Here is a 15,124-nt window from a genome sequence, read left to right on the forward strand (position 1 = left end):
AGGAGTGGGTCCAACAGGAGTAAGGTTGGTGTGTGTGGTGGGGGGTGCCTATTAGGGTGCAAGGGTGAGTACGGGACCTGTGAGGTGAAGGCAGGGAGGTGGATTTCAGCTCTGCTGCTGGAGTTATTTCTGTTCAAACCAAAACTCTCTAACTTAAAATGCATAAACAAGCCTGGCATGCTCCACCTTGCATTATCAATATTAAACTGAAGTCTATGGTGCACTGGGTTCACATGAAATCAGCCCCCAGGTAAAAGACAACGCTGTCTTAAAACACTGAAACCACAGTGTGTTTGTTTTTATTTAAATCCCAAAGTCTTTCACAGCACAAAGACAAGTTGACTGGATCTAAGATACCTGTGATACATACTGGTCCTGTTAAGTAGGCAAGCAGACAAGAACTCATTAAATGGAAACACAAAAGTACGTTTTGGATAGTTCCTGCACTGTGAAAAGCTATCGTGCATGTTTTGGTTTTGTACACCACTTGCTTCCCTTTCTCTACCCATCTCAGACTGTGAAGCTACTCAAAGGCAAAAGCTTTGAAGAAATCCCCTGACTTCTTGCCTTGTTCTTTTTCTGAATAGAAGCAAATGTTGGTAGCAATTTATAATCACTGGGAGTTAAAAACCTTAAAAGTTTATTTGCAGAATGCTGGCTGACACTTCCTTTCACAGAGCAATAGATTAGATCACTAGTGTTCTCTGATCTCCCAGGAAGCCATCCAAGCATCCTTAGGTGGATTTAGTCTGAAATGTGTAGAAAGGAGCACTAATGAATAGAGCTTCACTATTTCTGACTCTCAAATTTTTGAAAGTGGGGGAAAATGTTTATTATTTCACAGTTAACCACTTGAGGTCAGCCAAGCTGCTCTCTTGCCTCTCTGCAGTGGTTTAAGGGAGTTGTAGGGCAGACAGTTTGACAAAAGCCCTGCTCATTTCAGCGTTAGGTAGTTTAGTATCCCCCTGCAGCAATATTCTCCTTTAGAAGTGGGGTATATGAGGGCAAAAAGAGAAAGGAGGTGCAATCTCACTCCACTGATCTGTTTTCCAACTGTGTTTCATTGCAACAGTGGAAAATATAGCCCAGGCCTCAGGTCTGTTTTACCCAATGCTGGATATATATGTGTGTGTGTATGTGTGTGTTGAGAGAGACTGGCAGGCAAGCTTTCATGTTCCCTTGTGTTTTTACAAATAAAGAAGAGGTGACAGGCCTCCTTACTTGTCTATGGTGACTGCTGTCATAGGCTCTTTGTTTGACAGGGCATAAAGATCAGACAAATGCCACCAAAATATAAAACTTACAGAATGCCAAATAATAAAATGAGTTAAAATAGTAATATCAATCCCTTTAGTACCAGTACCAGAGACAAGAGTAACTGGCATTCCTTAGAAATAAGAGTGCAAAGCTCAATCCTAAACATTTGGGGGGTTTTGTAGATATAAATATACAAAGTGGTTTTTAAACAAGTTTAAATTACTGCTCAATTACCTGTCCTTTGGAATGATTAACCTAAAAAGTACACTTTGAAAGGATCCCTGAGTGTCTTAAATACTTTTACGTGGCTGCCTTTGTCTAGATGGACATAAACCAGCAGGACAAAGAAATGCCCAATTTTGCCATCACTTGGACAAAGAAATCAGGTGGACAAAGAAATGCCCAAGTTTTACATCATCGAGTAGCTTTACTTCTACAGGCAGTATCATTTATCTTAGTGGAAGGACTTACATGGGTAAAGTTATTCAGGTGCATAAGTGTTTGCAGGTTGTGATCTGGCAATTGCACACAATTCAAAGGGTGGTTTGAAAATTGACTTCTCAATCTTTTAGGGTGTTGTTAAATGTTACCTTTTGCACATGCTAAATACTCTTAAGATGGGAGTGTCCATTCAGTAAGGCAGGAAAAGACAAGCTCAGTGCCCTCTGAACACCTCAAAGTTACACTTCTGCAGGTAAGGATTACCTCCAGCTGGTGTTAGGCAGCTCATGTTGCAGTAATGCCAGTCCCTTCCATGGGGCTAATAATAGCAATTTGTGGTACTCCAGTATCCCAGGGTGCCCTGCTGCCACCCACCCCCACAGACAGCATCTGAAACTCTACTGCCTTAGATTGACAGAGCCAGGGAGAGCCAGGCCACAAATGAGTGGGGAAAGTGGAGGGGTAGGTGAATGGGAGGCTGATGAGGAGCTGTGCGGAGGGGAGGGCATGGAGCTGCTGGAAAGCTGAGCAGCTACAGGGCAGACTTGGTAGCCCCTAGCCACACCCTTGCTCACCAGCCCTCTAACAGCAAGTCAGAGCTGTACATGTCAGAGAGGGTATTAATCCTTAATGTGCAACTGCTCATAACACGTGCTAACTTTAATATCACCTAACATTCCTTAGAGTTAGCATGTGTGAATTTGAACATGTAACAATACCTTTACATAAGAAACAGTAAGTCCTAGACCCTAACTCTCGTTGCTTTCAGGACCTGGGTCTCAGTGCATACAATTTAAGACAGAGTTTTTTTGCAAATTGGAAGTAATACATTAAGGTTTTAGCCATGCTTCTATTTCTTTCTTGTTTCGTGTTAGCCACTCAATATTGCTTTTCACTGTTTCAATGGCCTGCTTCCTGGGTGCTGTTCCTGCTCCAGCATTAGGATACTTCTCAAAGAAATTTTCCATCTGGAAAAGAAAGGAATGAGGGAGAGGATGGAAATGAATTCACATGCAACAAATAAGTGTGCTATGTAAAGCAAATGCTATTTTATAAGATTGAGTTCTGCACTCCTGAAGGCAGAGAAGTTTTGCCTGAGAGAGGACTTCAGATCTGAGCTGGTAGCATTTGAATAATTCTGTAGTAGTCCAAAGTGGGTTAGGCATTTTCGAGAATTAAAAGGACAAATTTCTTGCCTTGAATATCTTACAGTTTAGTGTCTTAAAATTATTAGAGGTATTGTGTCCATACCTGCCAAAGCTGAAATTCAGTGTTGAAGGTCTGTGTTATTGATACTATTCGTCCAAGATTTCGATCATTGATAGTGTATCTGAAAAAAATACATATATTTGAAAAAAGAGCAAGATGGTTCCTTTAAACACTCCAGAGAGCACTTAGCTGTTTAACTGATTAGATGAAATACATGTCACCTCAAATTGCTACATGTTTCCAGAAATATTTGTAAAATCATAGTACCAAAGGTTTTTTTACTACCCTGCAATTTATTTACACCTGGAAAGATCTCCCTTGTATTATGTGCTTATATGCCTTTGTGAGACTAAGACTATGAACCATCAGAGATCCACTGTAAACTTGCAAGTTTGCTTTGATTCTGTGCCCTAGTGTACTTTGCGCACAATTTCTTTTTGTAATGTCCAACTACTAGAGCAGGACTGAAAGGTTATCTCAGGAGTCAATGTGAGTAGATAGGAGAAAGCTGGACGCTAAATTCATTGTTACCAGAAAAAGGAATAAGAAATAAATCTGAAAACTTGATTGTGTAACAGTGTGAATAAAAAGGAAGTTCTTTCATAGCAAGTAATAGCATAGAGTGATGATCAACTGCTGCAGTGAATGCTCACACAACCATTCCATCACTCTATGGTGCTTGCTTCCATTTTCTTCTGTCACTGGCTGTTAGGGATCATTTAGGGATAAAGTAACCCCTTATTAGCATCAGGCCTACCTGAGTTTCTTAAATTCCTATCAAAATTGTTGGCTATACAGATAAGTGATTCAAACACTTGCACTGTGATAAAAGTACAACAAAATCCAAGAAAACTATAATGTACTTTCTGTCAATCTCCTGTATAAAACATGTTGATTTTTAATGAGTATTTTTATTAATGCGAAATGCTTTCTGAATGATTATTTTGGTGATTTCCCCATCTAGCATGGCAAAAATCACAGTTCATTGAGGATGACCTTCAATTAACCTGCAAAAGATCTGCATCTCTGGGGCCTTCGTGGGCGGATGAAATTATTGGAAATTTGGCAGGTGTAGACTAGGACATGGGTCTACAGTACATTTCCATTGTAGCTGCTGCTCAAGCCTCTGAGTTGATATAGCAGATGCAGCTGTTTCCCATTACTTTCATGAGTATTTGGGACACAAAGTCTTTGCAGATTCTTTCCCTCCCACTGCAGCTCTCTTTTTGCTGATTGGTTTGAGGTGTTTCTCCTGTTTTCTAGGCCAATTGGAGTTGTAGCTAGCAAGGGATGTGAAAGGTAACAAGAAGGGTTTCTACAAATATATTAGCAACAAGAGGAAGGTCAGGGAAAGTGTGGGTCCCTTACTGAATGGGGGAGGCAACTTAATGACAGATGACATCAAGATGTGGGGAGCAGTAGATACACTGGAGGGTAAGGATAGGATTCAGAGTGACCTAGACAAATTGGAGGACTGGGGCAAAAGAAATTTCATGAGGTTCAACAAGGACAAGTGCAAAAGTCCTACACTTAGGACAGAAAAATCCCATGCACGAGTACAGGCTGGGGACTGCCTGGCTAGGCAGCAGCTGTGCAGAAAAGGACCTGGGGGTTACAGTGGACAATAAGCTGAACATGAGTCATCAGTGTACCATTGCTGCAAGAAGGCTAACAGCATACTAGGCTGCATTGGTAGGTGTGTTGCCTGTAGGTCAAGGGATGTGGAAAAACTGGAGAAAGTCCAGCAGAGAGCAACAAAAATGGTTCAGGGGCTGGGGCACATGATTTATGAGGAGAGGCTGAGGGAACTGGGCTTATTTAGTCTAGAGAAGAGAAGACTGAGAAGGAATTTAATAGCAGCCTTCAACTACCTGAGGGTGGGTTCAAAAAAGGATGGAGCTAGACTGTTCTCAGTGGTGGCAGATGACAGAACAAAGAGCAACAGTCTTAAGCTGCAGCAAGGAAAATTTAGGTTAGATATTAGGAAGAATGTTCTCCCTAGGAGAGTAGTAAAACACTGGAACAGGTTACATAGAGAGGTTGTGGTATCTCCATCCATGGAGGTTTTTAAGACCTAGCTAGACAAAGCTTTGGCTGAGATGATGTAGTTGGGGATGGTCCTGCTTTGAGCAGGAAGTTGGATGGTCCTGTTTTGAGCAGGAAGAAGGCCTCCTGGGATCCCTTCCAGCCCAAATTTTCTATGATTCTATGATAAGAAGGTGATTAGGAACAGTCAGCATTGATTCACCAAGGGCAAGTCATGCCTGAGCAACCAGATTGCCTTCTATGATAAGATAACTGGCTTTGTGGATGTGGGGAAAACAGTGGACATAATATAACTTGACTTTAGCAAGGCTTTTGATAACGCCTCCCACAGCATTCTTGCAAGCAAGCTGTAGAAATATGGGTTGGATGATGAACTGTAAGATGGATAGAAAACTGGCTGGATTGTTGGGCTCAATGGGTAGTAATCAATGGTTCAATGGCTAGTTGGCAGCTGGTATCAAGTGGAGTGCCCCAGGGTTTGATCCTGGGACAAGTTTTTTTCAATATCTTTATTAACGATCTGGAAGATGGGATGGATTGCACCCTCAGCAAGTTTGTGGATGACACCAAGCTGGGGGGTGTAGTAGATACACCGGAGCATAGGGCTACGATTCAGAGTGATCTAGACAAATTGGAGGATTGGGCCAAAAGAAGTTTCATGAGGTTCAACAAGGACATGTGCAAAGTCCTGCACTTAGGATGGAAGAATCCCATGCACAGCTACAGCCTGGGGACTGACTGACTAAGCATCAGCTCTGCAGAAAAGCATTGGGGGGGGATACAGTGGACCATAAGATGGATATGAGTCAGCAATGTGCCCTTGTTGCCAAGAAGGCTAACAGAATATTGGGCTACATTGGTAAAAGCACTGCCAGCAGATCAAAGGAAGTAATTATTCTGCTCTATTCTACACTGATGAGGGCACATCTGGAGTACAGTGTCCAATTTGGGCCACCCCCACTATAGAAAGAATGTGGACGAGTTGGAGAAAGTCCAGCAGAGAGCAACAAAAATGGTTTGGGGGCTGGGAGTACATGACTTATGAGGAAAGGCTGAAGGAACTGGGTTTATGTAGTGTGCAGAAGAGAAGACTGAGAGGGGATTTGATAGCAGCCTTTAACTACCTGAATGGTAGTTCCAAAAAGGATAAAGCTAGATCAGTGGTTCCCAAACTCTGACAGATTAAGCACCACCAATTTAAAATGATACAACCTTAAGTACCACCAGCAATTTTTTCAGTTCATCTTTAAGTACCACCAGCAAATTTTTGTCATATAAAGTAATTATAATAAATCTGTTAATGCGTACCACTGACAGGTTGTCTGCATACTAATAGTGGTACATGTACCATAGATTAGGAACCACTGAGCTAGACTATTCTCAATGGTGACAGATGACTGAACAAGATGCAGTGTCCTCAAGTTCCAGCAAGGGTAGTCTTAGGTAGATATCAGGAATAACTTTCTCCAGTGGTTAAGCACTGGAGAAAGTGCTTAACCACTGGATGTGGTAGAATCTGCATCCTGGCAGGTTTTAAAGACCTGGCTTGACAAATCCCTGGATGGAATGATCTAGTTGAGGATGGTCCTGCTTCGAGCTGAGGGTTGGACTAGATGACCTCCTGAGGTCCCTAACCCTAATTTTCTATGATTCAATGATTCTATGATTTATGTGAAGCTCTTCCACTGGTAGCGACTCACACAACTGTCCTGGGGCAGCTTAAATGGTGTGGAAGGGCTTATGAGGCCCTTAGAATCCTTCATGGATTTTGCAATAAGGTCCTTTTTCTGAAAGGTTGAGAACTGTGCAGGCTGTGCCAAACTGAACACTCAGCATCTCACAGGATAAAGTGACCAACCATCTTGAAGTTTCTGGGACAGGTTTAAACTTCAGGGCTGTGTCCCAAATTTGAAAGATGAACCCTGGAGTTACTGATCCCCTCTGCCACCAAATGGTCCCTGTAGGACCAGGTAGCATCCTGCTGCAGCTGGAGGGGAGGATAACACACACTGTTATCTCTGCTGTCTCCTGACCTGGAAAAAGCAGAGCCATGTTTGCCTGCTGTTGCACCCGAGAAAATTAGCTCTGCAGCCATATAAACTAACTAGCATTGCTGGGAAGTAGAAATAATGAGTCTGAACACAGGGCCACGTGAATGCTATGATATGGTTTCCACTTCAGGAGGTAGCTGTTGGTTACTTCCTGAGCAGGAAGCCATATAGTTGTGTTGCTGAACAGCTGTGCCTGCTCTCATTAGCTCTACCTCTCAGAAAACTAAGTAGCCTGTCTGTAGTGCTGCACTAAGGCAGCTACACTAACCAGAACAAAAGGCAGGGTTAAGGCCATGTTGCATGTTATACTTAGGACACGTTAACTGCACTTAAAATGCAAGCATCCATGGGTGCATCCAGATGAGTGCGGTCACGCAGTATGTGGTGCCACAAACACATTTGCAGCGCCACACACCACACAGTCCAGTGTTCTTCACACTGCAAGGGATATCCAGGGGTAAAAAAAAACCATGGGAAAAAAAAACCCAGCATGGCGCATGCTTAGGCAGCAAGCGCTGCTGAAAAGCGGAGCTGGGCCACCTGAACCCGTGCTCCACTGCCAGCCAGGTTCTGTACAGAAGAATCGCTGTGGCTGCAGCCCTGGGAGGCCCCCAGAGCCTCAGCTAAATCTTCTGGGACCAGCACAGTGCTGCCCCCAGCCTCCCCCACTGCCCCGGGGTAACTTGCCACGTGCCAAAGTGTGTGTGGCATGGGAGTTCCCCAAAGACAAGTAGCTGTGGCACAAGGTGCTCCATTGCTAGTTGCCCCTGGGGAACCAAACATCCATGCAGGTCTGATTGCGCCCCATGTGTTCAAGCAGTAAAATATGTGCCAAGCATGATCATATCGTACCAAAGTTAGGACTTTTTGCTGGACCAACCTGGCAAGCCAGGGACAGGCACTTCTGAGTTGAGCAGTGCTGGACATGTAGTGGGGAGGATGCACATCCTCATGGGTCCTGGTGTTGTGGTGCCTGGTGCTGGAGTCAGTGGTGGGGAAGGGGGCACAGCCATCTCCAGCCCTATCTAGAGTGGACGGAGATCTTAGCAAGCATTATTGGGCAATTACTCCAAACACATTCCAACTTTTCATATGGCGTGGTAATGCTTACTAAGTCTCAGATAAAATGCATGCTAAGATTCCCATCAGAAAAGGCCCTTAGACTACTTATGGTTTCTGAGGTCTGTGGGATGGCTGGGACTATGTCCCAGCTTTTACTCTCCAAAAGCTGTTTGATTTGGTTATTTCGTCTAAGCAAAATATAAATAACACAGGGACAACCCATTATATGCACTAGACTAACACTTTGTAGGTTGGACCATTAGTTTAAAATTTTCTTATTTGATAGTAGCTTGTTGTAGGCTAAAATATTCAGAACAAGTATCCTCTCATGAAAATATATTGGCTTTTGGAGCTACTTGCTTCTATGAAAAGTTAAAAGAGAAGTTGCAAGATTCATCTGACTGAAACAGAAATGCATTGATGACTCTAGGAATTGATGACTTGTTTCCATCCAGGAAGAGCACACACCAACTGCAGATACTTCCTCAGCCTGACAAAGAGTTTTTAAACTTGAAAGCTGGCTAAGAAAAAAATGTCCATCTATTTAAGTTGGTCTAATAAAAGATATCAGATTCACCCAAAGAACCTTATCTGCCTATGTCCTCAGACCAACATGGCTACAACCTACATCTTTGATGACTCTAGGTTCTTCACGCAGAAACCCTTAAAGTAAGATAAGAAAATAAAAATGGTCAGCAAGTTAGAGGCAAAACACATTGAGAATCTGTTCAACATACCTGCCAACTAAGTATTCCCAGTTGAGTCGTATCCAGTCCCACGCCATGTTTTTGCCATAAGTATTATAGGAGATGTACCTCAGTAAAGTAAACACATCCTGACTTTTAATAAGATTGGTGTTGTAAATGTATTTTAGATACCTAGGAGAAATCATATATGTATTAATTAAGTGGGCTTTATAGCTTTTTTCATTATAGATTACAAAAGAATTAATTAATTGGGTATAGACTTGTAAGAGTGAGTATAAGAAATAATAAAAGCCTTGATATTTTCATGTCACTGATTTTTTGCTGAGACCAACCTAAGCCAACTGATTGCTACAGCTCAGCTGTTATTTTATTTGGGAAAAAAGTGATGCTAGAGAGGTTTTTTTTAAAAAAAATAGATGAAATAGCTGGGCCTAAAAAGAGAACATTCATTAAGTATAAGAGTTTCAAAAACAATGCAAGCATTTTGGCCTCTCTGGCCATGTCCACATCAGTGCAGATGTTTGTTTTCCTGGAGACAAGAAACAGCAGTAAGAAACAGCAGCACACCTTGTGCCACTGCTACTTGTCCCCAGGGAACGCCTGTGCCTCGTGCCCTCTGGCACACCACAGGTTACCTCAGGTGGGGTAGGGGAGGCTGGGGAAGCAACTGTACTGGCCCCAGCAGTCTTACCTGGGGTCCTGGGGGCTGGGGAAGCTGCAGCCATGGTGTTCCCAAAGCTGGGAGCCTGCTGGCACTGGACCATGGTTCTGACCAGCCAGGCTCCGGTTTTGGGAAGCATGTGTTACCGCCACATGTGCCTCCCTGCTTTTTCTGCATGGGCACATGGCAGCCCCCAACGCTGCAAGGTAGCATCATGGGGAACTCCTGAATTTGTGGTGTGGCACCACAGACAGGTCTGCAGTGCTATATACCACATGGCTGTGTTTGTCTGGATGAGGCCTCTGAGTGTGTTTTACACCAAATCTCTGGTATTTTGGAAGATGGACTCTTTTGACTCTTGATTACAGGTTGAGGGAACCTGATTTACAATGAAAAACTAAGAGAATTGGAATTATGTAGTCTAGTGAAGAGAAGACAGAGAGGTCTTTGAATACCTGAAGAGCAAAGGTTTAACAACCAGGGTCAGTACTCTGGGTGGTGGTGGTTGGGGCCAAGTTGGCTGTGGCACCTGAGCTGGCAATAGCTGATGCTGCCATTCTTGCACTCCCTTGAAGTGGGCACTTGAGGCTGAGGCCCCAGTTGCCCAACACTTTTTACACTACTGCTTAAGCATGGTTATAAAAAAGATTGTGACAGACTATTCTATGTGACCACAAGGGACAGGACAAGAAGTAACAGACTTAAGTTACAACAAAGGAAATTAAGGTTGGATCCTAGTAGGAACTTCCCTCACTTTGAGGGTGGTCAAGCACTGGAACAAGTTGTGGAATCTTCAGACTTCAAAGTTTTAAAGAACATCCAGACAGACACTCGGTTTGGGTGGTTTGGACAGGGATGATCCTGCCGTGAGCAGGGAGTTGAACCCCTGAAGTCTCTTCCAGCAGTATTTTCCTATGGTTTATGACCCTGTCTTATCCATCCACTCTGCTTGTACATACCAAACCTAGAAATATGTCAGAAAAACTAATCTGGGGGCACCTCGGGCAGCTGTTCTTGGCCTCTCTGTCTCTGGTGAATCAAAGGCAAATGTCTGTTAACTATTGTTTCAATTTAATCTGTGCATTTTAAATTAATCTTCAAAGAATGAACCAATTCAGACTTGGGCTTTTTGACTGTTTGCACTTCTACTTTTTGCTCTACACACTTGCTTCATCTTGTAAATTCTTTGGGGCAGGAGCTATATTGTTTTAGGCTTTTATACAGTCATTAGTACACTGGTGTGCTAAACCTGACTGGGACATTTAAATACCTTCCCACTATTATAGCTTGTCGTATGGGTCATTCTATGCCTGCAGGAATACCTAGATCAGATTATATCCAGTCGAGAAGGAAAGCTTTTGGCTCACTGCTTATAGCTTTATCACAAAGGAGATTATTAAATGACCATTTTTGAGAAACTGCTGTGCTCTACATCATACCACGTATGTGGCAAAAACTATAGTACAGGAGAGTGGGAGATAAGGGAGAGGAGGACTGTTTCAATGGGGAAATACGTCACCTGTCCAAAAGTGTGATGTTCTGCACTGATGCCAGGCCATACAGCAACTTTTCTTTCTCTTGAGCTAATGGAGTAGTTTGGTATTTCTGAAACATGTAGTTCCAATGTGTCTCATTCCTAGAGTTCTGCATCCCATAGCGGTACACCAAGAGCCGGAGATTTACAGGAAGACTAGAATAAACAAAGCAGTATTTGACGGCTTTTTTCCTGATTTTGTTTTATTCTGGCACTATATGCTGTATCTTAACTGAACCCCAAACCCATGACCATTTACCTTCTTCCATTTATCCATTCTTCAAATAATTTAGAAGCATTATTCAAGGCGTCTTGGTCACCCATACTGCACGCAAAATCTAAAACAGAGGCACGAAGAAGCCTAGACAGGGAGACAGAGAGAGTGAGAAGGATTTTTCCCACTGCTCAACACTGCCAGAATCTATATGTAATACTACTTTAAGGAAAAAAAAGAATGTCCCAACCTCCTCACATGTGTTCCAGGACCATCTTCCTCATCATTCCAACCCAGCTGCTGTGTAATGGGTTTAACAAGAGTCTGAAAATTTTTCTGAAAGAGATTTTGGGATTACTCTCAAAGGTTGCATTAATTAATAGGATTTTGTATTCATAGTTTATCTTTTTTAATTTTCACAAACATTAGGAAAATTCTAATATCTTTTGAAGAAAAAAAGTTATTTTCTAAAGAAAAAAAAACCCCTCTCATTAAAGTTCCTGTGGCATAAAATGATGTGAACAACATGCTGTACCTTTGCTTTGCAATCTTGTGATGCACTGATATGACATGAAGGTATTCCATTTTCTTCAAGCCTTGTGTACACTACAAAATGTAACCATCTGTGTAAACTATTACTCCTTCACTTTGTTCCCTAACAAGATGCTGAATACAGTTTGTATTTATAGTGACTATTAATCCATGTTCAGTTCCAGGTCAGCAGTTATACTTGCTGACAACTACATTCAGACACAGCTATATTTCACAGTGTAGACAAGCATCAGAAGTTTTGCTGCGTTGTACAATCCTGTTGGTAGGATGCAAGATTATGCTGGCACAAAAATGGCTGTGCTGAGAAGAAATGAGATGGGTGGGTGACTATAATCCCAGACTGGGGATCAAAAAAGGCCTCTTGCAAAATATATTAAGAATTGTATATATTAAGCCTATATTAAGCCTCTTGCAAAATATACTTTAAGGATTTTATAAAATTCCAAATGCATCTCTTTTAATGCTGAAATCATAAATATAACAGCCTCAGCAACCTTGAAAATAATTATTTTTCCTGTTTTGAAAGTTATGAACTGTAAGATCTGGAGACTGTAAGTAAGAACTTCCATTAGCTGCATTACCTGAAAGATAGGGTACAAGTCTTTATCATCTTTAAGCATGTCACTGAGATATGTTACTGCCACTATAACTCTCTGCCAAGGTAAATATTCTGTTTCATTTTGTAGATATTTTGTTAGATCCAGAGGGACAGAGTAATTCACAATGTCAGCCCTGAGGAAAGAAAAGACAATTGATGCAACTTTCAAATCCTGCCACACTTGGAATAGGAACATAGAGATAATATCATATGTATATTAATTGGAATCATATTTTTTTGTTGTCTTATTCATGTGGGATTTTTTTGAATGACTTTGTTTCATGCCCACATGTCTAATTTTTTTTAGTTATGAGGATTGTGTAGCTGATATATTGATCCTACTGTACAATCTAAGAAAGCGTGTTGGGGGGGTTTATCACAGGAGCCTTTGCCTCTTTAGAAGTAACTTTATTTATACCCAGTTTCATCTAAATTGAAAGTGCAGAAGAGTCAGACAGCTTCATTTCCTCCAACCCTGTGAGAGTATCTGAGGGAAGTTCTCCTTTCATTTTCCAAAAAAATCAAACTGACAACAGATTGGGTAATGAGGTATTTCTGGAAAAACCTCAATCTCTTTATCATTTCTAGGAATGGGTGGGTACATCTTTTTCTTTTCCCTGCAACTACCAGGAGATGTTGGAGGAGTGGTTTTCTTAATCCTTTCCCTGAAGGAAATGGTTTATAGGAGATGTTTGGCCTCATTGATCAGGCACTTGCATGCCTATACACGTGCTGGTTTGCCTTCTAATTTGAACGCTTCAGTGTGGCCTCACTGTCATGTGTCTAAGCCCTATGCATTTAAATATGGCTGCTGGGGCACTTTATCTAAACCTTATCAAATGAGATTTAGATAAAGCATCCCACAGCCATTTTTAAACCTGCGGGGGCTTAATACACTTGACAGTGAAGTATTTTAATTAGAGTGGCTGTCCAGGAACTACTCTAATTAAAATATCCCACTCAGGCCCCCACCCCCAAGCACACGTATAGGCAGCTGAGGATTCAGTACAATTTCTGGTTAGCTTCTGGTTATGGTTACAGCAGGCTGAGATGCATCCATTCAGCACTAAGCACCAGAGTATTGAGAGAACTGTAATAATTTGGTTATTAGCTTTACAAACTATTCTGGAGAAGCTGATTACCTGGCAATCCAACCAAGGCTTGAATGAAAGACAGCTACACAGAGCTGGTTAGAAGTTTTATAACACAATAGCTTTTGCTGGAAAATGGGGAGCTTTTTAACTGAAATTGCAGCCTTTTTGTAGGGACATGCAAGTTTTGTCAGGGAAGGTTTCTCAGCTCCAGGTTGAAATTTCAGATCACAACCACAGTCAGAGACACCCACCAATAGGGCAGTGGTTATAGAATCCACCTCAGATATGCAAGACCAAGGTTCAAGTTAGGCTGAACAAAAACTCGCAGTGGGTCTCCTATGTTCCAGGCAAGTCCCCTAAACGCTGGGCTATTGGGGTGAATGTCCTGCTTTTAAAATTGCAAGGAAGACTGATTCTCACCCAGTTCTATTGCTGTTTATAATGTAGACTCCAACCTGTATTTGTTGGAGATTTCTGATATAATGGGACAGCTGAAAATCCTCACATTTCTTACTGTCTTACTATTCTGAAAGTCTAATAATCAGTCTAATCCACAATGCTTTAGTGGGTATGTCTCAGGTTAGTACTATTATCTCCATATTATAAAGAGAGAAACTGAGGCACAGGGTGGCGGAAGTGACTTGCATGAGGCCACCCAGAAGATTAGTGACAGAGCCATGTATGCAAAATGGTTAGCATATACAACGCTTTAAAAACTAAAAACGTTTAATACACAGAAATAAACATTGCTGGGTTATTTAACACGAAGAAAAATTATGACTGTTGTGGGAAATTATAATGACTTCAGTGGGATTACCCTTCAGAGTATCTGCTCGTCCTTGGAGTCAATTGTTCACAATTTGACTGTGAGTTTTTATTTGCAAGAATTAGGGGGATTTAGTGCTCTTATCACAAGAGCAGAAAGCCATGCCATGAATTCTAATACCAACATCATTGTTTGGCCTTTGGCAAATCATTTAACCTCCATTCACATCAGTTTCTTTACCTGCATATTGGGGTTATTAATACTTAACCTACCTCACAAGTTCATTGTAAAAAGAAACTAGTGTTTGTAATGCATAATGTAAGTGATATAAATCCTTTGTAAATTTTGGCTCTGCAGAGGAGATGAACTGCCTGTAAAGATCTAATCAATGTTCAATAACTTCATGGAATTTTATTTGTAATGGCTTTCATTCCAGTGTACAGTGCACTGTTAATTTTCAGGAACAGTGATGATGATTTTCAGTGCGTTAGACATGCAGTTTGTAGATCTGTTCCTGTGACTGTGGGTACAAGGCAGATCAAACTAATATTCATAACAATCCTTTGTATGCACAAGTATATGGGTACAAGATTGTGTGGGCATTTTGGTTTTGTACCCGGAAATTAACCAGGCACAAATTGTTTTTCTCCTCCCTTTTTTATAGGACTCTTATCAACAGCCTTTCTAATTCTCTCACTGTTTATCTCTTTTATACACAGCTACTCAACTGCACTTCCACAAGAGCCCTTGACTTTATCCCAAGGCAAAAGGAATTGTCTGCATTGTGTGATAATGACTATTAAAGAACTAAAGAAAATATCATGGCACCACACTCCCTAAAGGGTCCAAGATAATGAACTTTGAAAAAAGGTACAAAACTTACACAGGAGGCCCTTTCCAAAAAACTCTCAGAAGGATTATAATTATTAGAT

The 15,124-nt window shown here is 41.6% G+C and overlaps 1 protein-coding gene across 1 annotated transcript in view; it reads right to left on the reverse strand.

Annotated features, from left to right (window-relative positions):
• Positions 1–283: 283 nt before the first annotated feature.
• The window catches only part of ENPEP (glutamyl aminopeptidase), a 61,508-nt gene continuing 46,667 nt past the window's right edge, over positions 284–15,124 (reverse strand). The window contains exons 14-20 of the mRNA XM_006268980.4: positions 12,316–12,466; positions 11,433–11,518; positions 11,228–11,329; positions 10,954–11,124; positions 8,804–8,944; positions 2,950–3,028; positions 284–2,666 (exon numbers count right to left, since the gene is read on the reverse strand). Coding sequence (XP_006269042.1) covers positions 2,529–2,666; positions 2,950–3,028; positions 8,804–8,944; positions 10,954–11,124; positions 11,228–11,329; positions 11,433–11,518; positions 12,316–12,466 — 868 coding nt within the window. The 3' untranslated portion in view covers positions 284–2,528. The remainder of the gene's footprint in view (positions 2,667–2,949; positions 3,029–8,803; positions 8,945–10,953; positions 11,125–11,227; positions 11,330–11,432; positions 11,519–12,315; positions 12,467–15,124) is intronic.

The sequence above is a fragment of the Alligator mississippiensis genome, chromosome 2, assembly GCF_030867095.1.
Source record: "Alligator mississippiensis isolate rAllMis1 chromosome 2, rAllMis1, whole genome shotgun sequence".
Lineage (NCBI taxonomy): Eukaryota > Metazoa > Chordata > Crocodylia > Alligatoridae > Alligator > Alligator mississippiensis.